Here is a 27,647-nt window from a genome sequence, read left to right as displayed (position 1 = left end):
TGAAAACTATTGTAATACTTTAAAATACATTGATAATAATGAAATTTATATTTCTTAAAAGAAATAAAAGAAAAAGAACAAACATAACCATACAAATTTGACCAACTTTTAAAAAGGACAACAAGTACAATAATACTAAGTTAACTAACTTAGATTGCTAATGCGTAGTACAAAATTTTCTTGCATAGTAACATTAAGAAAGCATTTAGGTAATCAAACCAATTTTGTTCTATAAAATTTGATTTATTTTGATTTAATTTATTTTTTAAATTAATCACACTAAATCTAATTTGTAAACTTATTTAGTGAATGAATTAAAATAAACTTGTTAAATTGTTTATGAACTCATTTATTTAATAAGTCTTAATCTAACCGTTTAAAATTATTTATTTTAAAAAATTTTATCTTAAATCTAAAATTATGATTATAAATGAATTGGGTTGGTGCTAGTAAGCTATTTGGACGGAGTAATCAAGTTTGATTGAAAAAAAAAATTAACAAATCAAATCTCAACTTTTGAAAGTTATGCTCAGATATGTTGTTTTGCACTCCTGGAAAGCATCAATTTGCTAGCATAACCCCACAGATAATCTGGCTCGGGCCACCAGATTCTTGTGCCGAGCCAGCGTGTGGCCTGAGCTCATTCCCTGGCTAGTGGGTCACCTACTGGGTGCTAGCTTAGTGAGTATTTTCCAGGCCTCAGCATTTCAAGGTTTCTTGAAGTCCAAATACTTAGATGGGCCTAGCAACATCTAAATTTTCTCGGAGGAATCATAGATTTATTCTTAAAAATTTTCTTGGAGGCATCTAGCTTGATGAAGGAACTTTTGTGTTTGGTCCTCATCTCACACTTAGATGCTCTATTGTTATAAGTCAGCTTTGAATTAAATCATACCACTGTGAGACAATACATTCCTCGCGTTCAAATATGAATATCTAAAATATAAAGTATGCAGGTATTTACGTCTGTGGGTAATCCAACATTGAAGTAAGAATATACTCTAATACTATATAGATAACATAGATCAGATTTAATTTCAGTTTATAATTTTATAGATATATATGAAGAGGTTATTATATGAAATTATATGTTAAAAGAATGATTATCATATTACCCTAAAATAATTCTATTTGCATAGCATATAGAAGATGATGGATTAAATTTACCTATAATTTTTTATTATGACATTTGATAATGAGATTTAAATAAACATATTAAGATTAGCGATACACCCAGAAAATAGAGTTTTGTTAAGATTGGTTAAATCTATAAAAAAGAGAACGTGAGGTAGCACCCACTCCAACGCTCAATTCAGTAAGCCTGAAAAGAAAGGTGAGAGAACAGAATTGCTTAGAACTTGAATAGTGTAAGAATAGCGTACATTTATCTCTATGATCTTTTTCTTTTTATACTGTGGAGATAAATATAATATTTCTTGATAATCCGGCGAATATGTGGCCGACTGCTTGATAAGGGATATCGCAAGTGGATAAATCGGTGATCCCGCAATTGTAGGCGTAATGGGATACACTGCACTGTGCCTGGTAACGGTAACTTTGTGCCAAGACTTGTCCTATCTAAGGAAGGGCGAGTCTTTATAATAAACCAAGTGTTAAGGCGTCTGGATGGGACCATGTTAGAGTCTTGTCACGTGACCCTATCTTATGGTGACAGCTCAGCTTATTTTGGGCAATCGTTATGTAACATCAGAGGTCTCACTCCTGGTCTTTGATTATTCAGATTTGAAAGTGACAGTTGTTTTCACAATCTGGGACACGTGGCTTATGGATATTGATTTTTTCTTGGCTCACGCCACTTTATGCACCAAGCTTTTCAATGATAGCTGTCCCGTTTCTCAAACTACATTTAAAGCTTGCCGTCAAAACTGTCTCATAAGAACTCTTTTTCTTTTTCAAATTTCACTTTTGCTCTCAACTGTAATCTTTGCTTTCAGAAATACTTGATCGCTGCTTCTTTTCCGATTATACTCTCCTTACTTTCATAGTAATTTATGTTTTCTTTTTCCTCCTAAAATGAATAGGAATACTTCCTCTTCTCTTACCCTCAGTGGAGGTTTCGCCTCAAGCTCCTCCTCTGACGGTCTCATCCATGCCCCAGGCCTTATCATTCCATTGAGGGAGGCTCCAGAAAGTGAAGGTAGCTCGATTAGTGGCATCTCGTCCATCCTATCGGAGCAAGATATAGATCACCTCTATGATATATACTAAATTTTTTGAGAGATTTTTCGTATTTTTACCCCTTCTCCAAAGGTCCACGTAAATGACCTGATTCCTATAGAGGACACTGTTATAGTCTTCGAGGAGCAGCTCAAGGCAGGTCTCCAGTTCCCTTTGGACTTGTTTGTCTCAACAACAACATCGAACTACTGTAGCCCTCTTCTCTCAACTATACCAGCTGGGTACCCATAAAAATGAAGAATTCTGATTTTTTAGCAGGCAGAAATGTCAGACGATGTTTGACTGGATCCCTTCTTCATTAAAGAGGTAGAAAAATAAATTTTTTATGACTTGACCATCTAAATTGGCTAGACTATAAGTGAGTAAACTTCAAAATCCTGAATAGTCTCTAATTTTTGATAAGCGGTTGTCGAAGCCGTCAAAAATAACCTATTATCAATCAACAAATAAATTTGCAGATAGTGGCAATAGGGTCGAACCACAGGGAATTGACACCAAGTATCTTCCTAATAATGACTAAGGCAAGTAATAACAAATAAGTAAAAGAGGGGGGTTTGTTTTGATGAGTTAAAAGCTAAAAGCAAAAGAGAAGAATAATTTAAATAAGTGAGAATATCAATGGGAAAGAGATTCTAGCTGAAGTGTGAGCCTAATTCAGTTTGTTCAGAATTGATCATTGATTATTAAAGACTCCTATTTGATTTCAATAAATCAGTTTTGGTTGTGGAAGACGCTTCTCACAATCCAAATTCCTCCTTAGTTCTAGTTCTATTAGGAAACGTTCGCTAATCAAACACTGATCAACAAGTTGCCAAGGAACGTCCTTGGGGCATTTAGTATCGAACAACCGTTGATCGCATTAAGACTTAGAGAAACCCAATTCTATCCTTGCCAACCGCGTGGTCAAGGCTAGGTTATGCAACTGATTATATTTATGTTCAAACAATTTAAGCAATTACGGACCTAAATCATTCAAACAATTTATCACTTAAGCAATTTAAAAGCAATGGGCCCTTATTGATTCTAAAAGCAAAGTAATAATTATGGAAAGGATCAGATTGCATAAATATTGAAACAAGCAAGAGTTCAACAATGGAGTATTAAACCTCCCAATTCATCACAAATCTGAATATTCTCAACTTCAACTAGAAAACGATGAATTTAGCCACTCATGGTGACTAAAATACAAAAATAAAGAAGAAAAGAAAGAAAGAAAGTTTCTGCTGTGTTGCTGGAGAATTTCCGAGGATGGCAGATGCTGAAAGAGATGATGAGATGCCTTTGATGCTGCCCTTTTATAGCTGGAGAGTCCCAAGTCCAATTTGATTAGGGTTTTGTAATCTCAATTTAATTTGGTCTTCTTTGTAGTCTTTGATTCCTCTTTGAATTTTGTGTTTGATTGAGAATGGAACTCTCTAAATGAGGGGCGTGGCTCTTGGGATTGATCTTGTAGTGTTTGAAGTGGGTTTGGACTTCTTTCCTTTGAATTTGGATTTTCTGCTCTTTTCCCGCCTCTGCTGTATTTTCTGCTATCAAAGTGATTTGGGCAGATTCTGCGAGTGATTTGGGCAAATCACTTGCTCAATTTGCCCCAATCGCTTCCTGGGGTTCAGTCCAGTTTCTGTCTTTGTCTCTGCGAGTGATTTGGCCAGTTTCTGCGAGTGATTTGGGCAAATCACTTTGACCCAATCACTTTTCCAGCTTTTTCTGCACTTTTTCTCTAACTTTTCAATTTCTTCCTTTTCTGTAAAAACATATAAAAAACACAAATTAAGCTAGAAAAATGTGTAAATAAACAGTAATAAATATAATAAAAATGTGGCTAAATTATGCTTGATCAAATACCCCCACACCTAGCTTTTTGCTTGTCCTCAAGCAATAAATAACTTAGTAAATCAAGCCCCTTTTTCTTTTGAGCCTAAGTACCACTTAATCAGCCCCCCTAGACTCCTAAATTGAAACACTACAGTGTAGGATGCATGTACTAAGGTTGTCCCCTTCTTTCCTTGTTTCCTATCGCTCACCATGGCCAAGGAAAAGTTTTTGATTTGATCATGCTTATTCTTTTATATTAGGTTTAATGCAATCCCTTAAGAGTGACTTGCCCTATTTTAAGCATTTTTAATTACCAGCACTTTTTATCCTTGCCTGAAAAAATCACCAACCTTTTTACGCGATGGTGCATATGGGTGATACACCCCCGGTTACTCAGTTGGTCACTTGTCCAAGTGGCTACTAGCTCTGTTCATAATCTTAGACCATCGAAACTTTATTTTTATGCTTGAAAAGTCACCAACCTTTTTACGCGACGGTGCACATGGGTAATACACCTCCGGTTACTCAGTTGGTCACTTGTCCAAGTGACTATTAGCTCAGTTCATAGCCTTAGATCATAGGAACAGGTTGTGCTTTTTGATTTGCTGAGTTTTTCTTTTTCTTTTTCCTTTTTATATCAATTTGGGCAAATCAACTCAAAGAGGATTACACTAACTTTTATTTCATGTATTTTATTTTCCTTTCCTATTGGCCACAGCAGTTTCAAGAACTCAATTCAAGAAGAAAAACTTCCTAAGTAAAGGCTACACACTGTGCATGGTTCAATTTAGGTTTAAAGGGTTGGATAATCAATGGGGTCATGAGATAGGAAGCTCTTTTAACCTTGTTATCTATGCTGAGTAGAGCAAAAGTTAAGTCAAAATTATGTGTGTGTGTGTGAAAAAAAAATGTGTGAAAAAAGAAAAAATTTTGGTGTGTGTTTATGGGGCAAAAAGATGCAAAATGAAACAAAAAAGAAAGCAAAAATATAATGTAATCAACACAAAAATATAACCTAGCAGTAAATACCCCCACACCTGTCCCAAACATTGTCCTCAATGTTTAAACATAAATATGAAAAAATTAATAAGAAGAAGGAAAGGGACTGCCTGGGATGTGGGTGATTAGGCCAAGTGATTTGGGCAAATCACTGGTCAAATCACTGTCGTGGCTGGTCTGTGGGCAAAAAATGTTGAACCAGCAGCTGCAACATGCTTTCCATATGCTGCATCCTGTCTTGAGCCTCCACCGAATGGTCTTGAGGTGCCTTTTATGTCCTCCAAGGTCCACCCAATGGCTTTTTTGTGCTTCCTCAACACATCAAGGAGCTTTTCCTCTTCTTCTTGGCTGAGCTGGTTAGAAATAATTACTGGAAGTGTATTTCCAGCTCCCAAGTAGGCATATTTGAGGTGGCTAGGCAAGGTTTTCAGTTCTGGTGTAACTGCTGTATGCTCTGATTTCTGCTGTTTGCTGTCTGATTTGGCCAGTGATTTGGGCAAATCACCCGGTGATCTGGGCAAATCTCCTTCTGTCATTTCTGTCTGTTCACTGATTTGGGCAGATTGCCTTGGTGATTTGGGCAAATCACCTTCTGTCATTTCTGTCTGTTCACTGATTTGGGCAGATTGCCTGGGTGATTTGGGCAAATCACCTTATGTTATTTCTATCTGTTCACTGATTTGGGCAGATTGCCTGGGTGATTTGGGCAAATCACTCGCAGAATCTGCCCACATCACTATCTGGTCTGTCTCTGAGCAGTTTCTGTCCATCTCTTCATATCTGCACAAATCAGCATGGAGTGTTTCCTCTAGATCAAAATCAAAGACTTCTTGGCTCAAGTCATCAATGACATCAAGGCCATAAACAGGAGAAACATCTTTAGGGAATTTCATAGCTTCATAAACATTGAATTTGATAATCTCCCCTTCAAACTCCATGGTTAATGTGCCATCATGCACATCAATTTTGGTTCTTGCTGTGCTCAAGAATGGCCTTCCAAGTAGGATGTCAGAGGTGGTATTGCTCTTGTCTTCCTCCATGTCAATGATGTAAAAATCAGCTGGGAAGACTAGTTGGTCCACTTGCACCAACACATCTTCAAGCACTCCCTTGGGATAGACAATCGATCGGTCAGCCAATTGAATTACAATGCTGGTGCTTTTTAGTGAACCTGCATTCAATAAATTAAAAATAGAGAGAGGCATGACATTGATTGAAGCTCCAAGGTCACACATGGCTTTCTTTATCCCCACGTTGCCTATCTTGCATGAAACAGCGAACATCCCTCTATCCTTGCATTTGACTGGAATTTTTCTTTGAATAACAGCTGAGACACACTCCCCCACACTCACCTTTTCATGTTCAGCAAGTTTCCTTCGGTTGGTGCATAGCTCTTTGAGGAACTTAGCATACCTTGGAATTTGCTTTACAGCATCAAGTAGGGGAATGTTGATTTCCACCTTGCGAAAGGTCTCAAGTATTTCTTTCTCCTCTTTTTCTTTTTGAGACCTTGCAAATCTTTTGGGGAAGGGAGGAGGTACCTTGAATTTCTCTGCTGGCTGCTGTTTCTGCCCTTGACTGGGTTCTACCTGATCTGGTGATTTGGGCAAATCGTTTGGTGATTTGGGCAAATCACTTTCTGTCAAGTCTGCCTGCTCACTGATTTGGGCAGATCGTCTGGGTGATTTGGGCAAATCACTGCCCTGATCACTTTCTGGCAGATTTTCTTCCATGGCCTGTTTCTTCAATTTCTCAACCTTGTTGTCTTGCAGCTCTTTTCCACTCCTCAATGTGATGGCACTAGCATTTTGCCTTGGATTTATCTCAGTTTGGGAAGGTAGCTTTCCTTGTGATTCAAGCTTACTCAAGGATGAAGCCATTTGTCCCACTTGTTGCTTCTTTGCTGGCTGTTCAGCAGCTGTTTGAGTGGTGTATGTTGCTGGTTCAGCGAGTGCAACAACTTCTGGTTCAGTGGTGTCAATTTCTGAGGTTGCTGGTGTTTGGACAGCAACAAGGGATGTAATGGTGGCAGATTCAGCACTTGCTGATTTTTGGACAGCAGGTGCAACAATTGCTGATGTAATTGTGGAATTTTCAGCAGGTGGACAGCAACTGCTGTCTCTATTTACAGTAGGTTGGACAGCAGCAAAGTCTAAATTTTTTACAGTAGTTGCTATCTCTTGGATGACAGAAGCTTCAACAAGTGTTGTTTGGGCAGTAGCTGGTTCAGATTCAAGTGTAGTGGTAATTTGTGCAGCAGACTCAACAGCTCGGTCTGTTTCTTGAGAACCTTCGTCATCGTCCCATAGATCTTGAAGCTCTTCCTCTCTTCTTAATATGTATGCATCCACTGAGTTGACCGCTTGATCCACTTGCTGTTGGAGAATTTTCCCAGAAATTTCCAATTTCCTCACCATCTCTTCAAGTTCCATATTGGAGTTTTGAGGTGTTGCTTGGGCTTGATAGTTTTGGTAGTAGTCAGCCCTTGCATAGCCATAATTTGGATTGTCCCCCCAACATGGATTGTATTGCAGATCTCTTTGGTAGTTATGGTAGTGGTCTGTCCTTGTATAGCCATAGCTCAGATTGTCTCCCCAACCTGTATTGTATGTGTCAAGGTAGGGATTATGTCTTGGCTGTCCATAGAATCCTTCAAATGCATGTGCTTGTTGAAGTTGTTGGGCTTGACCTATACCATAATTTCTCACCATAGAGGTTAGTTCAGAAATTTGAGAAGAGAGAAAAGACATACTTACCGTAGCCATGCTTGTAAGGTCTTAGCAGTGCGTTCAATTTCTGGATCGTAAAGAATAGCTTCTTTACGATCAGCCCTGGTCATAAAAGGAAAATATGTTAGTTTAAATCAATTCCCCGGCAACGGCGCCAATTTTTGATAAGCGGTTGTCGAAGCCGTAAAAAATAACCTATTATCAATCAACAAATAAATTTGCAGATAGTGGCAATAGGGTCGAACCACAGGGAATTGACACTAAGTATCTTCCTAATAATGACTAAGGCAAGTAATAACAAATAAGTAAAAGAGGGGGGTTTGTTTTGATGAGTTAAAAGCTAAAAGCAAAAGAGAAGAATAATTTAAATAAGTGAGAATATCAATGGGAAAGAGATTCTAGCTGAAGTGTGAGCCTAATTCAGTTTGTTCAGAATTGATCATTGATTATTAAAGACTCCTATTTGATTTCAATAAATCAGTTTTGGTTGTGGAAGACGCTTCTCACAATCCAAATTCCTCCTTAGTTCTAGTTCTATTAGGAAACGTTCGCTAATCAAACACTGATCAACAAGTTGCCAAGGAACGTCCTTGGGGCATTTAGCATCGAACAACCGTTGATCGCATTAAGACTTAGAGAAACCCAATTCTATCCTTGCCAACCGCGTGGTCAAGGCTAGGTTATGCAACTGATTATATTTATGTTCAAACAATTTAAGCAATTACGGACCTAAATCATTCAAACAATTTATCACTTAAGCAATTTAAAAGCAATGGGCCCTTATTGATTCTAAAAGCAAAGTAATAATTATGGAAAGGATCAGATTGCATAAATATTGAAACAAGCAAGAGTTCAACAATGGAGTATTAAACCTCCCAATTCATCACAAATCTGAATATTCTCAACTTCAACTAGAAAACGATGAATTTAGCCACTCATGGTGACTAAAATACAAAAATAAAGAAGAAAAGAAAGAAAGAAAGTTTCTGCTGTGTTGCTGGAGAATTTCCGAGGATGGCAGATGCTGAAAGAGATGATGAGATGCCTTTGATGCTGCCCTTTTATAGCTGGAGAGTCCCAAGTCCAATTTGATTAGGGTTTTGTAATCTCAATTTGATTTGGTCTTCTTTGTAGTCTTTGATTCCTCTTTGAATTTTGTGTTTGATTGAGAATGGAACTCTCTAAATGAGGGGCGTGGCTCTTGGGATTGATCTTGTAGTGTTTGAAGTGGGTTTGGACTTCTTTCCTTTGAATTTGGATTTTCTGCTCTTTTCCCGCCTCTGCTGTATTTTCTGCTATCAAAGTGATTTGGGCAGATTCTGCGAGTGATTTGGGCAAATCACTTGCTCAATTTGCCCCAATCGCTTCCTGGGGTTCAGTCCAGTTTCTGTCTTTGTCTCTGCGAGTGATTTGGCCAGTTTCTGCGAGTGATTTGGGCAAATCACTTTGACCCAATCACTTTTCCAGCTTTTTCTTCACTTTTTCTCTAACTTTCCAATTTCTTCCTTTTCTGTAAAAACATATAAAAAACACAAATTAAGCTAGAAAAATGTGTAAATAAACAGTAATAAATATAATAAAAATGTGGCTAAATTATGCTTGATCAGTCTCTCTTGGTTTTCGCCGAGCTTCCTAAACTGGCTGTTATATCCATGGTTTGCTTACTTCTCTTGATCATCATTAGATCCTTCCATAATTATAAGAAAAATCCCTACAAGTTGCCGGTTAGGGGTGATTTCCGGAGTTGTTGCTTCAGATTCAGATCTCCTCTCTTCCCTACCTTTCTTGGTGAATTTTCGAAGAGTGTCGTCCCTTATCAGCCTTTCAATCACATCTTTTAGTTGTCGACACTCCTCCATCGTATGACTATGATCTTCATGAAAATGGAAGTATTTGATCCTGTCTTGTCTCTCTGATTTCTCGGGATTGAGTTGGGACGACCATCTGACTTCCTTGTTATTTTTCTTGATCCATTTTAGAATATGTATGCATGAGTCATCCAGTGGAGTATAATTCTTATACTTACTTTGGTCATCCCTCCTTCGGGAGACAGGGTAACTCCTGTAGTCTCCTTCACATCCTTGCCTCTCTAACTTTTGATTTTGCTTTTGGTTCGCCCACTTGTCCTCCCTTAATGCTTGGATTTCTTATGATTTAATTCTTCCACCTGTATAGTCTCGGCATTGAACCGTAAGATAAAGCTCCTTAGAGACTCGCCTTCTCCTTAGCGGATCTTCTATAAGTCAGAGGAGAGTTTTTTGAGAGGTATACAAGCAATAAATCGATATTTAAATAATGTCGCGAACTCCATAAAATTTTGAATTAAATCTAGACTTAGATATTGGTACCATTTCTAAGCCAAACCTGTGAGTGTTGACCAGAGTACTCAGCACAACATAAAGTCCATGAACAACTAAAAGCTGCATGGTTGTCCTGAAAATAGTCAGGTGGCTTCGAGGATCTGTTGTTCCATCATATTTGTCCAAGTTAAGCAGCTTGAACTTAGTCAGAAAGGTTTCTTCCAAAATTTCTTCTGAAAGAGGCGAGGCATCATCTATGTTAAAGTCCTCCTCTTGTTTCCTCTGGTACCTTTGAACAGCCTGTATTAGCTTCTAGTCTACACCTTTCGGAGTATTGTTTACTTCATTTTCTTCGATCTCGGTCTTCCCTTTGGATCGTCTTTTAGTTGCCTCTGTATGGGTCTGGGGGTGTCGACGGGGGGCTTCTTCCCTTTCCCTACGAGCTGTGATTGATGCCTCTCCCCGAGCCTTGTACTGTTGGATGAATTGGAACATCTGCTCGTTGGTCAAATTAATGAGATCTGCTTCATTGATCATTGAGGGCGTGTTTTGCCCACTGTCAGGGGCGGAAGAGATAATAACATCCTCATTATTAGCAACCTTAGCAGCAGTTCATCAATTACCGACCATTTCAAGAGAAGAGAGAGAAACGTATTCCTTTTTATGAGAAAAAAGGTAGGAGACCGGTTGTAATCCAAATGAATAAAGAGGATTCAATGGACTTTCTAGCAATGGAACGAAATGATACAGCCAGAAAATAAAATTATGTTGTGATTGGTTAAACCTACAAGAAAGAGAACGTGAGATGGTGGGCGCCCATGGCTAGGGGTGAGCATTCGGTCGGTTCGGTTCAAAACCGAACCGAACCGAATAAACCGAAAACTGAAATTTTAGTGTTTATGAAAACCGAACCGAACTGATTTTGGTCAGAAATAGAATCGAACCGAACCGGTCTGATTCAGTTCGGTTCGGTTTAATCGGTTTCTATTTTTAATAATTTTTTTTATTTTTTACACTTTATTTTTAATATTTTAAAATTTAATTAAAATATTTTAATCTTAATATGATTTAATTTCTCTATATTATTGAAAAAATATATTATTATCACTAATCGGTTCGGTTCGATTTTTTCGGTTTTTTTCTGATCAAAACCGAACTGAACCGAAATAATCGAAATTTCTGAAATTAAAAACCGAACTGAAATATATAAAAAACCGAACCAAATTTTCAAATCGGTTCGGTTCGATCGGTTTTTTCGGTTTGAACCAAATACTGCTCACCCCTACCCATGGCAGCCATTCTGACATTCAAATCAGTAAACCTAAAGAGAAAGGTGAGAGAAAGGAATTGCTTAAAACTTGAATAGCGTAAGAATAGTGTACATTTATCTCTATGATTCTTCTTATTTTATATTGTAAGAAGATAGAGATAAATGTAGCATTTTTTGATAGTCTAGTGATGATATGGTTGACTGCTTGATGAGGGATATCGTCAGCCGATAGGTCGGTGATTTCGTTATTATAGGTATAATAGGGATATACTAGACTGTGCCTGGTAATGGTAACTTTGTGCCGAGACTCGTTCTATCTAGGAGAGAGCGAGTCTCAGTAATAAACAAGGTGTTGAGGCGTTTGAGTATTCTTTTTTTGAGTGAAACTGCATTAGAGTTTTGTCATATGACCCTATTTTATAGTGACAATTTGAAACAGTCTGGTCCAAACTGACTCAAATAACTTTTAAACCCACTTTTCACTTGGTCCAAAATGGTTAAGTTAAGTTATTTAGTAGTTTCGTGCTAGCTATTATATATAATATGGAATTACCGTATTCCACCGATCCACAAGCAGGCAGGTAGATGTTACACTCTCTCTTACTAAATTTGTAACATCCTCGTCGCAACTGAATCAGATACAATTGCTAAACCAGGACCAGACCCTTGGGTATCGTGGTTCGCTAATAACTCGAGCGGCTCCACCTCGTCTCACATGGGTAGCCCTTTCCTCGCAGATCTACTAGTTCTGCACAATTTGTTTGATCCAGAGGGGCTCTAATGCTAATTGAAACAGTCCGGTCCAAACTGACTCAAATAATTTTTAGATTCACTTTTCACTTAATCCATAATATATAGTTAATTCAAGTTATTTAATCGTATTTCACGTGCAAACAGGTAATGATGATTATGTTGTTTATAAATTTAATAAATTATAGTCGAATCATATAAATTTTATTTTTAATTAGTAAGCATCATTTCCATTCCCTAGAACATTTTTTTTTTTTTTTTTCTGAAAAAAAGAGAAGCTAGCTGGTGTGGTGTAAGTTTGCGGGACCCTTGTGAATGTGGTCTAATAAACATTTGTATAGCGTTTCACATTTACAATAAATATTAATTAATTTCTCTGTAATCAATTTCATCACTTTCTATACTTTTTAATTTAAAATTTTTATAGTTTCATATATGTCGAGATTTGAGAGTGTGCATGTGCTGCTTCTCATATAAACATTGTACATACACATTAATCATAATAAATACTGAGAGATTCTTCAATCCAAATTAAGGCTCTAATTGTTTCCAAGGAAGTATTTTCTGTCATAAAATAGATGTAGAAAAATTATATTAAAAAATTGTTTATTTTATTTGTTTAGAGAAGGGGATTACATAAGAAGAGTTGAGGAAGAAGAAGGTAACCAGTATGTGAAGCAACCCTGACATGAGACCACATTGGGTCGCATCCATCTTCAGGGATTTCTGGAGCCTCGCTCATCCAAGTTTGACATGACTGCTCCATATCATTCTTTAGTTTAAAAAATTTAATTATTTTTATAAATGGAATGATTAGCAAAAAAATATTTAAGATGTTCATTATTTTTTTTTCATTGGGTTGCGTTGCAGGATCCTTGGATGGGTAGTTCATCCTTTGATGCAGCAGGATATATAACTTGTGAAGGGACAGCTTTATTACTTTGTTCTTTTGTTTTTTAAGAAAAAAAAACTTTGAATTCCAATAATAGTACTCAAGTTGAAATCCACACGCCAAGGAAACCAACTTACCGAGAATATAATTAATTAATAGAGAGATGGGAAATTCAATTTGACCAGTTTGTGAAATGTTTTCAACACAAGTTAGAGCATACAATGCCTAACTCTTCCCTAATTTTTCAAATCAACAGAAATAATTCTCTATAAACATTAGCCTTTTTTAAATAATAATTAATATAAGTAATAATAAAAGGCTCTAAGGGATGATAACGAAAAAGAAACTCATCAATGAAAAATTCCCTCTTGTATTGTAAACATTAGAGAAAGAAAGAATGCAAGTGCATGCCTCATAAAATAATAGAATTGAAGAATCTCAAAACACTAGTAGTTTCCCAACTATGCATTGATACAAGGGTACTAGTGTAATATATAATTAACAAATGTAATAATAATTAAATAATAAAAGCTTATTTCTCTTAAATGTTTTTTCATTTTGTAACCAAATTCTTGAGAAGTTTCTAACCTCTTTCTGGGGATTATCACAACCATACCTTTTGTCTCCCATCACTTGAAGCAACTTTCAGATTCTTCATCAATGGCACACACTAACATGATCCAGCTACCATATAGATGCAGCGAGATCAACACATTCATCCCAAGATCAGAAAGAACTCAATGGAGTAATTGCACCATTGATGGACCTTGAATCTATTATCAGTTAAAATATTCTTCAAGTTATGGCATTTGCTTTGTTGTCATCCTAATGGAGGCATTGAAGTAAGATAGATGGGATGGCTCAAAAAACACATGATCCAAGAGAAGTGAAAAACAAGAAATTCAGTATAAAGAAAAAGAAAGAAAGAAACATATCAACCAACAATGTCTAAAGACATATTTAGACCTCAATCAAGGATTTTAATTAACAGTAATATCCAAAACTAATTAAACAACTCCCCCACCCAATCAAATCATCTCTTCCTCATTTTTATTGCTCTTAGACTAGCTAGAAATTTTAGTTAACCAAAGAAGGAGACATTTTCATTTGAAATGGTGCTAAAGTCGGTGACACTGGTTGGCTGGTGGGTATAAATAGAAGAAGAAGAGGAAGTAGGAGGAGGCGGAGGTGTTGGTGGAGGTAAGGATGAAGATGGTGTAGCAACAGAAACAGCCCCAGAAGAAAGTAAAGCTACATGAGAAGAAGGTAGAATGTTTGCTTCTCTATATTTGTATTTGAGAATTTCAGCCCTAACTGCATTAAGTTCAGCTTGTAAAGATTGAACTTGTTGTTGCAAAGCTGAAATTGCACCCATGCAACCATAAACTGGATCTCTCAGCCTTACATTAGCTTCATATACAAGACTATTAGCTGCATCAGCTCTTTGGCTCTCAGGAACCTCCTGAAATATATATACATATTTTAAACCATCAAGAACAATAATTTGATAATAGAAATTTGATTAGAAAGGTGAATAATTTGATTACCATAAGCATCTTTGAGACATTGCTGGCACCAAAAACTTTGTGAACAGATGCAAACTTCTGGGGTTCATGTGGGGAGAAATATGGAGAAAAAGGGCATTCTTGTGCACACCTTCTCCTCAAGAGCTTGCAGGCAGCACAAGGAGTAATTGTATTTAGGGTTCCAGGAGGACCCAGCATGTGTCTTCTTCCCATTTGAGATGAGGCATCTGTTTCTCTCTTGATCTTTTTGCCTATCTCCTCAAATCTCTCCCTACACAAAAGGAAGAAAATTCAATGCTAAATCGTATATAGCCACATATAAATAGAAGTAAAAATAATAATATATAATTGATTGAAAAACATTGAAGTGATTAGAGTTGTTAGTGTTAGTTATAGAGCACTCATCAGCATGGTCAAAAAGGAAACTTACAAGCTAAAAACTAGATAAAGAAAAAAAAAACTAGGGTTATAGACATATCTTGCATCTAGAGAGAGAGAGAGAGAGAGATTTGTACTTGTTACCTTTCTCTGGACATTCAGGCATGCTCTCTTTAGGTATGGAGGTGGAGATTTTGAGAGAGATTGAAGAGAGGAACAAATAAGAAACAAGAAGAGGAAAGAAGAGAGTGCTTAAAAGGCAAGATAAAAAAGAGAAAGTGTACAAAATAGAGCTTATCTTAATAAAAGAAAGAATAGAGAGAAAGGATTTATAAATATAAATATAAAGCCATATGAAAAGCTAGCTAGCAAATTTCAGCAACTATAGCTTGAAAGCTCAATCTGTGGGAGATTAATGGTGAACTTCAATGGCAGCTTCAGCTAGTAACAGTTGCTATAGCTTATGTATTATAAAATGCCAGCTTTGATCTCTGCTTCCTCACGTGTGACTTCTTAAATGTGTTTTGACTTTTCTTCAATCAATTTATATTAGATTGCTTAATTCTTTCCACAGCCTACATGTGGGTCTTTGCTTCCTTCTCAGGAGAGTCCTTTATTATAACATTATCTAATTAAATACTTAATTATTAACTTGTTAGTTTTCTGTTAATGCACCTTAAACAATCCATTAAAAGGCTTGAAGTGAACTTTAAGATCATGATGATCATCATCACCATCTGTACTTTGTTTAATCATATAGGCTATATCTAGCTAAGCTAGGCATGTTAGTTTCTTGTCAATATCAAGAACCCACCTCCATTAAAATGATCATATCTGGGATCCCAAAGAAAAATTAAAATTAATATCAGCATCACCGTGTAAAAACCGCAATCTACACCTCTTTTAAGATGGCTGTAACCTATTAACACCAACACCAGTTCATCCAGCAACATTTTGTACTATAATTGAAATTCCCCCATTAAAATCTGTGGCCGTCCTTTCTAATAATTGAATCTGAATTCTCCTCTTGAAAGAGCATATTTTTATGAGTGATATAATCATATTTAAAATTATAAATTCTGATGAAAACGAAATGAATCGAATGCTTTATAGAATTATAATTAGGGGTATTTTTTTCTCAATCAAGTGGCATAAATTTGCTTCAATGCTTAATTTGCAGACACCTGTAAGGAGAAATGCTATCTCCTGAAATAATAATGGTAATTGACATACTTGGAAAAAGATTGTACACCTTCAAGATAAGTTGATTTATATTTTGTGTAGACAGTTTATAATATGGATTGATGATAGATTGATGCATGTGCTGAATGCTGATATATAGAAGACATCCCACCTATAATTTTCATAATTGGAAAGCATTAGAATTCAAGAATCTGACAATTTTTTTATCCATATTGTGAACTACCTCGTTTATTTACTTTCCCTCTTCCTAATTTATATTTATTAAGAAGTGTTGTCTGTCTCTTAATCTTGATCTTTCTTTATATTTAATGACCGCTGGATTCCTCCATCCCATTACGAGGCCGGGCCGACAGTAGCAGCCCACAATCAGGAGGCTCCTGAGCCCCCGAATAAACCAGGCCCAACCCGTCCATCCTGTTGATCGGACTCCTATTTAAGTCACTCAATCAGACCGGCTCAGCCCATTTCAGCCTTAAAGCCAGCCCTTTCCTAGGTTCCGGTTCTTTTCCATTAAATCCAGTCACAAGAAGAAAAGACTGCGGGTCCAGTCATTTCGCAGCCATGTCCACTCGCACGCCGAAAGGAATTAAATGTTTGCCTAACACAGGGATAGTCCTGGAGTTATCCGTACGTACGGACCTGCACCAAGGGGTAGGTGGTCCTATAGCAAAAAGGCCATCTCGCGTGACAGAGAAGGGAGAGGATAAAAGGGAGGAAACACTCTTCTCTAGAGAAAAAAGTTTTTCTAAGTTCACAAAATCATTGTAAAACCCTATTTTATAAATCTCAGATCATCAATATTGATAGTTTTAAAGTTCTTTTTGAAAGAAATTAGTAGATGACTTTAGAAGTAAAAGGGTGAATTCAAGTAGAAAATTATTACATGATCATAGCCAAGAACACAAACAATTAAAGCAAAAAAGATTTGAAATCCTAGATGGAATATTTTGATAGAATATATGTTACAAGAAGATGGGTAGCTTTTCTTTTCTTTTGGTTGCTTGGGTGTGATTTTTGGAGGAGTGAATGTCAAAGTGGGTGGTGAAAGAGAGGGAGTGATATATTTTGGAGGGGAAGGATTTGAATAAATTAAAAAAGAAGAGAGAGAGAGATAGATTTGCTTAGATTGTAAGTAAATGGCACCATCCAATTCTTGTTTGACCCGTATTTTGAGGCTAATAAATCGCCATTGTTCTCTCTTTGCCAACCTAACTTTCCCAAACCTCTTATTGCACCAAAACCCAGAAGAGAAAAAAAGAAGAACTCACCCACATGCTCATGCATGCACTGGTCAAACCCTCTCTTCTTCGTCTCTAAAACCCTTTAAAAAAAAATAAAAATAAAAAAATAAAGACCACCTAACGAAGTCTTGGATCCAAGACTTTCGAACCATTTATGTATTAACCATCTCTTTTTCAAACTTTCTTACCAAACAAACATTCGTTTCAAATTTCTATGGTCAAAATCCAGTAGAGAAATATTATATTATTTATGTTTTTGGTGCTTGAAGGGTGAGTAGAGTCTACTGTAGATGATCTTCTTCATTAAAAGTGTTTGAATCTTTTCATTTTACTGCTTAGGTTTTGTTTTTTTATTGGAGCTTTATAGGTGGTGTGATGGTGAGAGATGAGGTAGGTCAAAAAATGGTTGCCATCCAATTCAAGAATTGGGTTTTGTAATATTTTGCTACCCACACAATTAATTGTAGTATTTGATTTCCCATGAAGTCTACTCTGTGGGGAATTGGTGAATGATGCCTCCATGGGCCTAACTTGCTATTTCTCCACCCATGTATATTTCCAATCTCCAACCATATTGGGATTTCTTTTTTCCTACTGCTCCCTCTGTTTTTAGAATTTTTCTTTTTTAATTATTTCTAAATAAATAAGTATAAAAAATAAAAATATATGTTAGAAAATAAAAATAAAAATAGTAGTGTATTCATCATAGGAATTAGGAAGAGGAGGTAGTTAATTGTCCATATCATCAATGGTATGCATTTTGTTGTGATATTTTTTTCCCTTTTCTTTAATTGGAACAATGTTAGGTTAATAATAATAATAATATTTAAGTTGAAGGGCACATTGCATTATGCAAATTCTGACAGTACAATGTACATTGAAGGAATCCCTAATTAATTAAAAATAGCAATAATTTCAGTAGCCAACCATTTTATGCTCTATGAATTCAAATTCATGTGTTTGTTATATAAATATTAAAGATTATCTGAAAAAAAGTACTGAATTTGGTTAATGATCCTTCAAAAGTTCAATTTCTTTTGGCTCCATTTTGGATTCAGCTGTGCAATTAAACAAGTGGTTTTTTAAAAAGAAATCAAATTTTTATGATCAAAATATGCTTTCTAATTTACTTATAAGTTTTTTTCAGTAACAATTTTAACAACAATGATAAAGAATTTAAAATTCAAAATCGAAAGAAGAGATTTTTTAGAAAAAAAAGTTTAAATATTGTTAAAAATATTTATAAAAAAAAGTTATTTTGTTATTTTAAATTGTCATAATTAAATATATCTAATTTACTTTTAACATTTTTATTTAATGTATTTAAATTTTATGTACAATTTCCCCACTTAAATAAAAGATATGTTTTTTGGGACAGGGAGAGTATTTTTCCGTGTAGAAAAATAAAATAAAAAACGTGAGAGGAAAACAGCGTAGCAGTTTTATTAATGATAGCACGTGGATTATTAATGCCCTCTGAAAGCTTGTCCTCCTCTAATTATATAATCCCAATTTATTATCATAATTAATTATTAAAAAAATAAGCATAAAATGATAGCGAAACTCTTATAAAATTACATTATTTATATTATAAATTCATATAATTTTAATTTAAATAATAATTACTTTAATTATATACAAAATAGAAATATATATTTGCACAAGTCCACTATAATTATTATTGATTTGATCCACGTGAAGCAAGGTAAAATATTTTGTAATCATAATCTAACATTTAGAAAAAACATATATATGGAGAATATATAATCTTGGAACAATGCTTTGACATTGAACGAGATGTTCACACAGAAGATTTTCATACTTAATTACCAAAAAAAAAGAATACAACACTGAACAGAAACAAGATTCTACTTGAAATACAGACTAATTATTCACACCATATCTAATAATTAATTAAGAATTAATGTTTTAATCTTCTTCTTCTTTCTCCATAGATATAGCAATCTCTAAACACAATCAAAGCTTTACCTTTATCAACCATAGCACAATGTTGGAGTAGGCGGTTTAATTCTATACTCATTATAGTCGCCATCATCTTCTTCATCATCAATTGTATGAATAGGAGACGTTAAACACAGAAAAAATGGCTGATTTCGCGATTTTGAGTTCTTAAAATTTGATGGGGACAAAAAAGATGGCGTTGAAGTAGAAGACATCGAAGATGAAGGCAAAACATGAGACTTTTTACTATTTTGCGAGATAAGCTTAGAGAAAATAAAGCTCAAGGGATTTTGCTTTGCCGATCTCTTGTACGTAGATTTTGATTTAGAAGTTGAGTAGTATGAAGGAGGAGGCGTCAATGGAGGAACAGAGTTATCAGCAAAATTGTGCTTAGGAGTACCTGGTGTTGACTCCCACATGAAAGGAACTGCGCCTGAAGCTCCACCATAGTAAATCCTGCAAGAAGAATTAGCCATGGAGGTTTCTTTAGACATGATTCTAGTGAAGAACTTGTCGTCTTGCTTGATTTGTAAAGATATTGCAGCTTCATGTCTTTTACTTAGCATCTTGAAGTTGGAGCGTGAGTTTCCAAATTTAAGGCAATTGAAGCTGTTCAGTAATAGGATATCTCTCTAGTCTGTGGGTATATGAGTTTGTCCATCGGCTAAGCAATTTAAGGTTGTGGCAGTGGAGACATTTATGGCATATGTAAAAAAAACACAAAGAATAAAGCAACCATAATTCATTAATTACTATTTAATGACCCACCCAATAGGCAATTACTTTCTTTCCTCTCATTCCATCCAATCAAACTTAAATATCCCTCTCCCACCCTCCAATTTTCTTACAATTAATCAAACCAATCAGTAATGGAGTGTTTCTGCAATTTCCTCTCTGAGTTTCATATAATTCAAATATAATCTCATAGTCATAAAAGAGAGTTAAATACTATTTAAATATTCATTTTTAGTAGGTGAGATGAAATCTATATATCTAACTAGAAATTGATAGAGCAGAGAGATATTTTAGTATTTAAAAAATATTTAATTATTGGAATAATAATAATAATGATGCAGCCATTGATAACGTGGACAAATTTTGGAGTCTCCGTTATTAATGAAACAGTTGAGAAGAAAAGGAAATAAAGGCAGAGATGGGGATGGCAAAATAAATGAGAACCTCTTGTGGTCTATCACTCCATTGAAACCAAGCTTTCTTTTAATGGAGATCAGAGCCTGCAGAGGAGAGGAAATTACTAATTTTTCATATCCTAATGAATAAATCATTTATATTTCTTTTAACATTAATATTTTAAATTTAAAAAAATTAAATTCTTATATTTTAAATCCAACCAACCATGGAAAATATCAATGGAATAAATCAATTATTTTATTAGTGAAAATAGCCCATGATGATGAAATGGGTGTCAGGCATGGCGCGATCATTGAAGCCAACGATGCAGCCTCGTTGAGTGGCAAAACAGAAATATAGAGAGATATCAAGGCTTCCCAATAAATGAGCATTGAATTTGTTTTTTTAATTGGATGCAATAATTGATTTTCTTTATAATTAATGTGTGTTAATAAAGAGTTTTAAATTTGTGATTTTAATTTTTTTTAAAATAGAGATATAATTAGAACTTAATAAAATTATTTTAATTTTAATAATTAAGAATATGTCAATATCAACTTAATATTAATTTAATAATTTATAATTAATGAATTTAAAATTTTATCTTCTCAATAACAATTCAAAATAATAGTATTAAATAGACACTAATTATTATAATTCTGTATCCAAAAACTCATCTCATTTATGTTTCTTCTATTTCTAGTAATAATCACTAAATTATTTGTGAATTGAAATTTAATAAACAATAGTTTTGAAATTTAAAATGAAAATTCAATAATTCTAAATCCATTATTTGGAAAAAAAAACATACTAAGAATATAATAAATATCAAATTGAATGAAAAATCTCAAGAAAATAAAACAATACATGATAAATTGTATAATAAGTTAAATTATTCTTATTAATTAAAATTTATTTTTCATGATTTTAGATTCGAATCCATCTCCATGAAGTTGTAACAATTGTAATATGTTTTAGTTAAAAATGATATCTTTGGTTAATTTACCTCATAATACAACGATCATATTTTAGAAAAAAAAAAGAAATCTAATCTAAAAATCTTCATTTTCTATAATTTAAAAAAATATATATATTTGAAAGAGATGAATCAAATTAGATATGATTAACTAATAATTAAATTTATTATCAGAGAACAACACGCTCTATACAACATGTAAATTTACCAAGTGAATTGTGATTTCTTACTAGGTAGAATAGGTCACACTCTATAATTTCAGCTGAGGGTCGGGGACAGAGGATAAAGCTATACTGACAGACAGCGTGAGCTTTATGCTTGCACAAACCTACTTTTCGGACCAAAATTCAATCATAGCTTCACCCTCCTCCTTCCAACTTTTTCCAAATCCGCAAATCGCGGTCAAAATAACCACTATTAATTACCCACATGTGCCTGATTTCACCTACACTCACTTAATATCCCCGAATCACAAGAGAACCAACTTTGACCTTCTACGTCACTCTCCTATCACATGTCGCCACGTCATTAAAACAATTTCTTCTTTCACCATGGAATCATTTCGCTACCCAAAACGTGGAAAAGCTCTGCGTTGGTTACTCACTGAGTGGAGTGTGGACCAGGGTTGTCTCGGTCTTTTTGTGATACGACTTGGTACTCGGACCACAAACGCCATCATCACACTACAAACCTGAAATTGCATTGACATCAGGGCTTTCTCTTTTGACCCTTTAAATCTCCTCTCACTTTGCACCCTACACTTACTCAACCTTCAACTCTGCATGTTTCCGCAATGGCGGATGCTTCGGATTCTGTCGCTGAACCGGTACCCGGAACTCCAGGAATCCGGGAAGTTAACTCCGATATGGGGCCCGAGAGTTTCGGGCTTTGCTCCCAAGAGAATGGTGCTAACAACGGGACGACGAGGAAGGTGGGTATGAGAGCAGAGATTGACACGTCGCCGCCGTTCGGCTCAGTCAAGGAGGCTGTGACCCGGTTTGGAGGAAGCGGGTCCTGGATTCCTTATTACAAGGTCAGATATAGCTTCATTACAAATGCTGATATGTTTAGAATTACAACTGCTATGAATTGTCTTTTAGATGTTTGCTACTTCAAAACAGAACCTATTCATGCATAAGTTAATGTCTGCAATGCAAAGTAATGACAATGTGGATGTTTGGAGCTGGTTCTGATGAGTATTGAATTGATAATTTGTTATAAATCTTCCTTTTTCTTTATGATTTGAAAGAAGATTGCCATGCATAGCAGGGCTTTGAGGAGATGGACATAAAGAAAATTGAGGAACAGGCAGCAGCATTGGAGAAGGATCTTATTAGGAAAGAATTGGAAACGCTTGATGTTCTTGAAGAACTTGGAACAACAAAAAGAATTGTTGAAGAGTTAAAGCTGCAGCTGCAGAAAGAAGCATTGAAATGTTTGACAATCCCAGATGAGCATATGTCAAGTCCTGCTATCAAAGAAATGAACAAGGAAAATTATAGCTTCCATGTCGACTACCGAGACCCAAGAATGGGAAGTTTGAGCTCTTGCACAACATCATCCCCTGAATTGATCTTAATGGAATTGAAGCAAGCGAAACTGAACCTTGGTAAAACTATTAATGACCTTGGAGTGATTCAAACTTCGGTTGAATCTTTGAATAAGAAAATGAGGAAAGAGAAGACTTTTCTTCAGAAAACCCGCAAGAGGATAACGTCAAAATTTGCAGGTGTGTTGTCTTTGGAAGAGGAGCTAAAACAAGCAAGAGAGAAGCCACATGTTGCAGACAATGTGATAACTGATTCCAAGTCAGAGCCGTTGAAGAAAATGGCTGAAGCTGAAAAATCAGAAGTTTCAAGAGCAATTTTAGCAAATGAACAAACCAAGACAAATTTAAGGACTGCTGAATTGAAGTTGCTTGCTGCCAGAAAAATGGAGGAAGCAGCAAGGGCAGCAGAAGCTGTTGCCTTAGCCGAAATCAAGGCTTTATCAAGCAATGAGACCCCGTCAGGATTTGTACTGCCAGAGCCTGAGAAAATAGCCTTATTTGAGGTACGGTCACCCCTGATTACTAAAACTCAAAAAGCAGAGGGGCTTGCCAAGAAAGTAGACATTGCCAAGCTCCAAAAGCGTGAAGCTAATATCCATAAATCATCTGTTCTAAAGAAATTGAGGGAGGCAACAGAAGAAGTTAAACGAAGTAAACAAGCCTTAGAAGAAGCTTTAACCAAAGTAGAAATGTCAAATAGAAAGCAATTTGCTATTGAAGAAGCTATTCGCAAATGGATGCCAGAGAATGATCAAGAGAGACAGGCAGCATATTATGCAACTACGCTTGGTAATTTTCATTTGCATCAACCTGAGAACCTTCAAGATTCCCCACTAAATGCAGTGAGGGCTTCAAATCTAGCTAATGATGATCCAAAGCCTGTTTTAAGATCAACGATTTCAATGCGGGATGCGCTCAGCAGGAAGCAGGTTATTCCTGAAGAATATGCAATGGCAAGGCCTATAGAAGGCTGCGAAGAAAGGCATAAAGTGGCTTTGAGTCAAATGCTTCATGAACTGAGAGAGGATCTAGCATTTCATCCAAGAGCTGAGAAAGATGGAGGTGATCAAAAGCAGTTGTTGGCACAAAGGAGAAAGTTCGGGTTCATTCACATATCATTGCCAATGACAAAACCAAGTAAGAAAAAGACACAAGATTTCCACAATGTGATGCATTAGACAGAAGAATGTTTTGTAGTTGTTGCAGTGAATTTTCTTTCCTTTATTGGCTTGTATTGGTCTTGAGTTATGATTATAGCCAGCTTATGTTGTTTGTGGCCTTCAGGTTTTGTTTAGATATTCTTTGCTTGTAAAACTCAGACCCAGAGGCCAAGGCTTGAGCTTGTGTTTCACTGTTTGTATACGTCATCATTGTGTTTGGATAAGAGAAATTGAAATATAAGATATTGAGTTTTGAGTTTGATAAAATATATATTTATTTTAATTCAGAGTGACGAATAAATATTAAATTTTATAAACATGAACAGTATCATATTATTTCTTGTTTTTAGAGCTGTTTATATAATTATGAGATTTTGAGTTTAAAAGGTTGATGAAGCTAATTGTTAAAAAGAAAAATATTATTTTAAATATAAAAAATTTTAATTTCTAATGATCTATTTATATATGCGCGTGTCGGGTTAAAAAGGTATTTTTGGTGATCGCGGGAAAATTTTTTACTTATTAATTTTGTCCTGCTGAACCAGTGGACGCACGTTAGCAACGGGTGAAATTCACTCTTATTTTTTTTATGTAAACTTTAATTTTGGTTTTATTTTTTAAGGAAGAATTATGGAATTTTAATTATGTGTGAATTTAATAATTTTTTTTGAAATTATTAAAAAAGCACTATAAATTATATATACCTTGTATTTGTATATTGAGCTGTATGGCGGGAACTTATTTATTTAGACAAATTACCCTCCAGCGCATTTTAGCAAGACCCACATAAACAAGCGCCTTTCACTTTTCTTTCCCATATTTTCCGCTTCCTATTGGCGTAAAAAACAGATAAAAAAAGAAAAAGTTTTTTTCGCTTCCTATCGATAGTGGAGCATAAAATGACATAAAGAGTTGCAGAGCTTGAAAAGATCCTTCAATGGCGAATCCTCCGAGAACCCGCAAAAGGGTTCATGCAGTTCGTCGTGCTCCTGACGGAAGCGCTTTCGAGAAGTGGTAATCTAGATGTACATTTTTGTGCACACTCATTTCTCTTTCTCTATTGGGTTATAAATTTTGATCTTGTTCCGGATTTTTTTAATGCATGTTATAGCGAAAATTGTGGTGTTTTGGCGGCAATTGCTTTGGCTGATATGCACGAATGCGAAGCTGAACCCAAAAAGGCTGTGAAGAGATTCAAAGGTCTCAATGGGAAGCAAAACATTGTGGAAGGCTGCAATAGTGACCAACCCAGATCGCCGTTTCGATTCTTTATGTTCGTTTCTCAACTCTCAACCTCCTATGTAAAAATGACTACAATCATTCTTATATATTCTTTTATTTGCTCTTAAAATTGCATGGTTTTTACTATCTGTTTTGAATTAGTATAAAAGCTTAAAATTTATTTGAATTGTAAGTGATGCAAAATGAAGAAAATGCTTGAAATTTAATGTCTCAGCAACCAAACACTATTAGATAATTTAAGGCTTATGACAAATTTGAACCAGGTGAGTTGTTTCCCCTCTTTTTCTCGAGGATAGTATAATTGATATGCTGGGGATTTTACAGGGAAGATTTTATGAACACATGCAAGAAGGGGAAACTGATTGAGATTGATCAAAAAGGGTTTGAGATTTGGAAGAACATGTCTAAGGAGGTAATGATCATAAAGGGTTTTTGTAAGTACCCTCTTATATATATGCCAATATTGATTTTTATTAATGAATTTTCTTTTTGTTTCTAGGAGAGGCAGCCATATGTCAACAAAGCTCAAAAGGTGAACTCAGCTTATGTTAAGAGTTTGATTCAAGAGGTTGACTATTCATCAGAGGTAATTAGGCCATGTCAGTCCTTCCTTTTGTGAATTATTGTAATTGCATATTGTTGCTGCCCATTTATTCTAATGGATAGTCTTGTGTAGAATAAAGATGATGATCATACAATTAAAATTTTCAAAAACTAAGTTTTCATTTGACAGATGGGTTTGTGTCCCATAAATTGTGCTATAGAATATGAACTTGAGTTTTCATTTGGTTACTGGGGAGTCTTATAATCAACTCTAATCCTCGAAAATCAAAATTTCTTTTCTCATTCTTGTCTCCCCAAAGATTAAATATTCTAGGTTCTCATCCTACAGCATTGTAGCACAATCGTGAAAATTATTATTTTCAGACATTTGTAATCCAGGTTTAATGAATACTTTGGCTTATATTTACTAGTTTCTCTGATTATTATTCTTAAATTTTGGTCACATCTTTGTCTCCCGCATAGAACTTAATTTCAACTACATGCTAAGCATGATATTCTTTTAAAGATACCATCTTCAATAAGGAAGCCTTTCCCTTCTTTCACATTTGAGGTTTCGTAGATTCAGAAAAAGAGTGAAATTGTTTGCAGGTGGATGAAGAGGTAGATTCAGCAACTGTGGGGAAGTTTGATCCGGTCTGTCTACTTCTGAGGCTCACAAAACCTTCAACAAATCGAATTTTGTATATAATCAGAACTATTACGTTTATTTATTTACTTAATTTTAATGTTTTGGCCATTTGCTAGCTCTATGAAGTCGATGGATGCAATGACTACTCTGATAGTTTTGATGGTTTGAGAAGTTTCAACACCTGGGAATTGTAACTTTCTATCTCCTAAATTTACTTTTAGCACAATTTGCTTATTGTTCATTGCATCAGTATTAGTCTGAACTGTCTGATGACACAGGGAAATGGTGAAACCATGGATTACTGGAAAATGGAGTTCTCGGTCTCTCTGAGATCAAAGATTTTGGCTTAAAGGTTACCTGGAATTGGACCTAAATAGGCAATGGTGCTCGGAGAAAAAAAAAGGGCAATGGTGAAAGATGACATCACGTGTGGAGATTTTTTGCTATAATCCAAACTCTCAAAAATGGCAGTCTTTTGGCTATTGTAAGGTAACAATAGGACTCTTCTTCCTTTCTGGAGTTAAAAAGGTTTGGCATTTTGGTGTCTGCTCTATGATTTTTTAACTGGGCATAGAGGGTGAACGAACTTGAACTTGAAAGGAAGCTTTTGGTCCATAATTTTGTTTCCGATTGTTACCTTCCACCTCATTCAACGAAAAGAATGATAAGGATTTTGAGCATTAATATAAGTTTGTCCTTAATTCTTGGCCTTCTTTGATTCAAATGCATTAATTTTCCCCCAATGGAAAGATGACTGATTTCTTAGGAAGATAATAAAAAATGGCAATTAAACAAATAAAATTTTATTATTGTCTTAGAATTTGAGTTATTCCAATAAAACAAGGCTTTATATCTCAATTGTATAAATGTCACTAGTTATTAGTACGTTATATGGGGAATTTGACAACACACTTACTGATGTTTGGCTTAATTTATGAAAATTACCATATTTATAAACTCAACAAATGTTATAAACAAATAAATTATTTAATTTTAGAGTTTAAAAAATTAATTTGACCGATTTATAAGTTTAAAAAAATATTTTTTATTAATTAAATTGCCTATACAATCATATGTAGAATACATTTGGATAGATGATATTCTTGATCACATCATGAATCTTGGATGTTTGA

General features: G+C 35.2%; 4 protein-coding genes across 4 annotated transcripts; 2 read left to right on the top strand and 2 right to left on the bottom strand.

The window, feature by feature from the left end:
* Positions 1-13,888: 13,888 nt before the first annotated feature.
* On the bottom strand, positions 13,889-15,360 carry LOC110618830 (LOB domain-containing protein 15). The gene is made up of 3 exons (XM_021762089.2): positions 15,003-15,360; positions 14,502-14,751; positions 13,889-14,416 (listed from the first exon to the last, which is right to left on the bottom strand). Exons 1-3 carry the CDS (start codon positions 15,014-15,016, stop codon positions 14,036-14,038), a joined length of 645 nt encoding a protein of 214 aa, XP_021617781.1. The 5' UTR covers positions 15,017-15,360; the 3' UTR covers positions 13,889-14,035.
* Positions 15,361-19,036: 3,676 nt separating this feature from the next.
* Positions 19,037-20,072, bottom strand: LOC110618831. The gene has a single exon (XM_021762090.2). The coding sequence runs from the start codon at positions 19,828-19,830 to the stop codon at positions 19,297-19,299; it is 534 nt and encodes a 177-aa protein (XP_021617782.1). The 5' UTR covers positions 19,831-20,072; the 3' UTR covers positions 19,037-19,296.
* Positions 20,073-22,052: 1,980 nt separating this feature from the next.
* Positions 22,053-24,347, top strand: LOC110618753 (WEB family protein At2g40480). Its single transcript, XM_021761989.2, has 2 exons — positions 22,053-22,404; positions 22,641-24,347. The coding sequence occupies exons 1-2, from the start codon at positions 22,165-22,167 to the stop codon at positions 24,096-24,098; spliced, it is 1,698 nt and encodes a 565-aa protein (XP_021617681.1). The 5' UTR covers positions 22,053-22,164; the 3' UTR covers positions 24,099-24,347.
* Positions 24,348-24,924: 577 nt separating this feature from the next.
* LOC110619737 (high mobility group B protein 7) lies at positions 24,925-27,224 on the top strand. Its single transcript, XM_021763285.2, has 7 exons — positions 24,925-25,094; positions 25,192-25,353; positions 25,647-25,734; positions 25,822-25,908; positions 26,475-26,519; positions 26,631-26,704; positions 26,793-27,224. The coding sequence occupies exons 1-7, from the start codon at positions 25,018-25,020 to the stop codon at positions 26,842-26,844; spliced, it is 585 nt and encodes a 194-aa protein (XP_021618977.1). The 5' UTR covers positions 24,925-25,017; the 3' UTR covers positions 26,845-27,224.
* Positions 27,225-27,647: the final 423 nt, after the last annotated feature.

Source organism: Manihot esculenta, chromosome 7 (genome assembly GCF_001659605.2).
Source record: "Manihot esculenta cultivar AM560-2 chromosome 7, M.esculenta_v8, whole genome shotgun sequence".
NCBI lineage: Eukaryota > Viridiplantae > Streptophyta > Magnoliopsida > Malpighiales > Euphorbiaceae > Manihot > Manihot esculenta.
Note: the sequence above shows the minus strand (reverse complement) of the source record. Positions and strands in the feature narration are given on the sequence as shown.

Excerpts from the sequence above, each read along its gene's own strand:
- LOC110618830 (XM_021762089.2), bottom strand. Across the intron at positions 14,417-14,501 it reads ATGTCTCAAAGATGCTTATG|GAGGTTCCTGAGAGCCAAAG; the intron begins GTAATCAAATTA and ends TATATATTTCAG.
- LOC110618831 (XM_021762090.2), bottom strand. The coding sequence starts at position 19,830 with ATGCTAAGTAAAAGACATGAAGCTGCAATATCTTTACAAATCAAGCAA.
- LOC110618753 (XM_021761989.2), top strand. The coding sequence starts at position 22,165 with ATGGCGGATGCTTCGGATTCTGTCGCTGAACCGGTACCCGGAACTCCA. Across the intron at positions 22,405-22,640 it reads CCTGGATTCCTTATTACAAG|GGCTTTGAGGAGATGGACAT; the intron begins GTCAGATATAGC and ends CATGCATAGCAG.
- LOC110619737 (XM_021763285.2), top strand. The coding sequence starts at position 25,018 with ATGGCGAATCCTCCGAGAACCCGCAAAAGGGTTCATGCAGTTCGTCGT. Across the intron at positions 25,095-25,191 it reads GGAAGCGCTTTCGAGAAGTG|CGAAAATTGTGGTGTTTTGG; the intron begins GTAATCTAGATG and ends TGCATGTTATAG. Across the intron at positions 25,909-26,474 it reads AGGTTGACTATTCATCAGAG|GTGGATGAAGAGGTAGATTC; the intron begins GTAATTAGGCCA and ends AATTGTTTGCAG.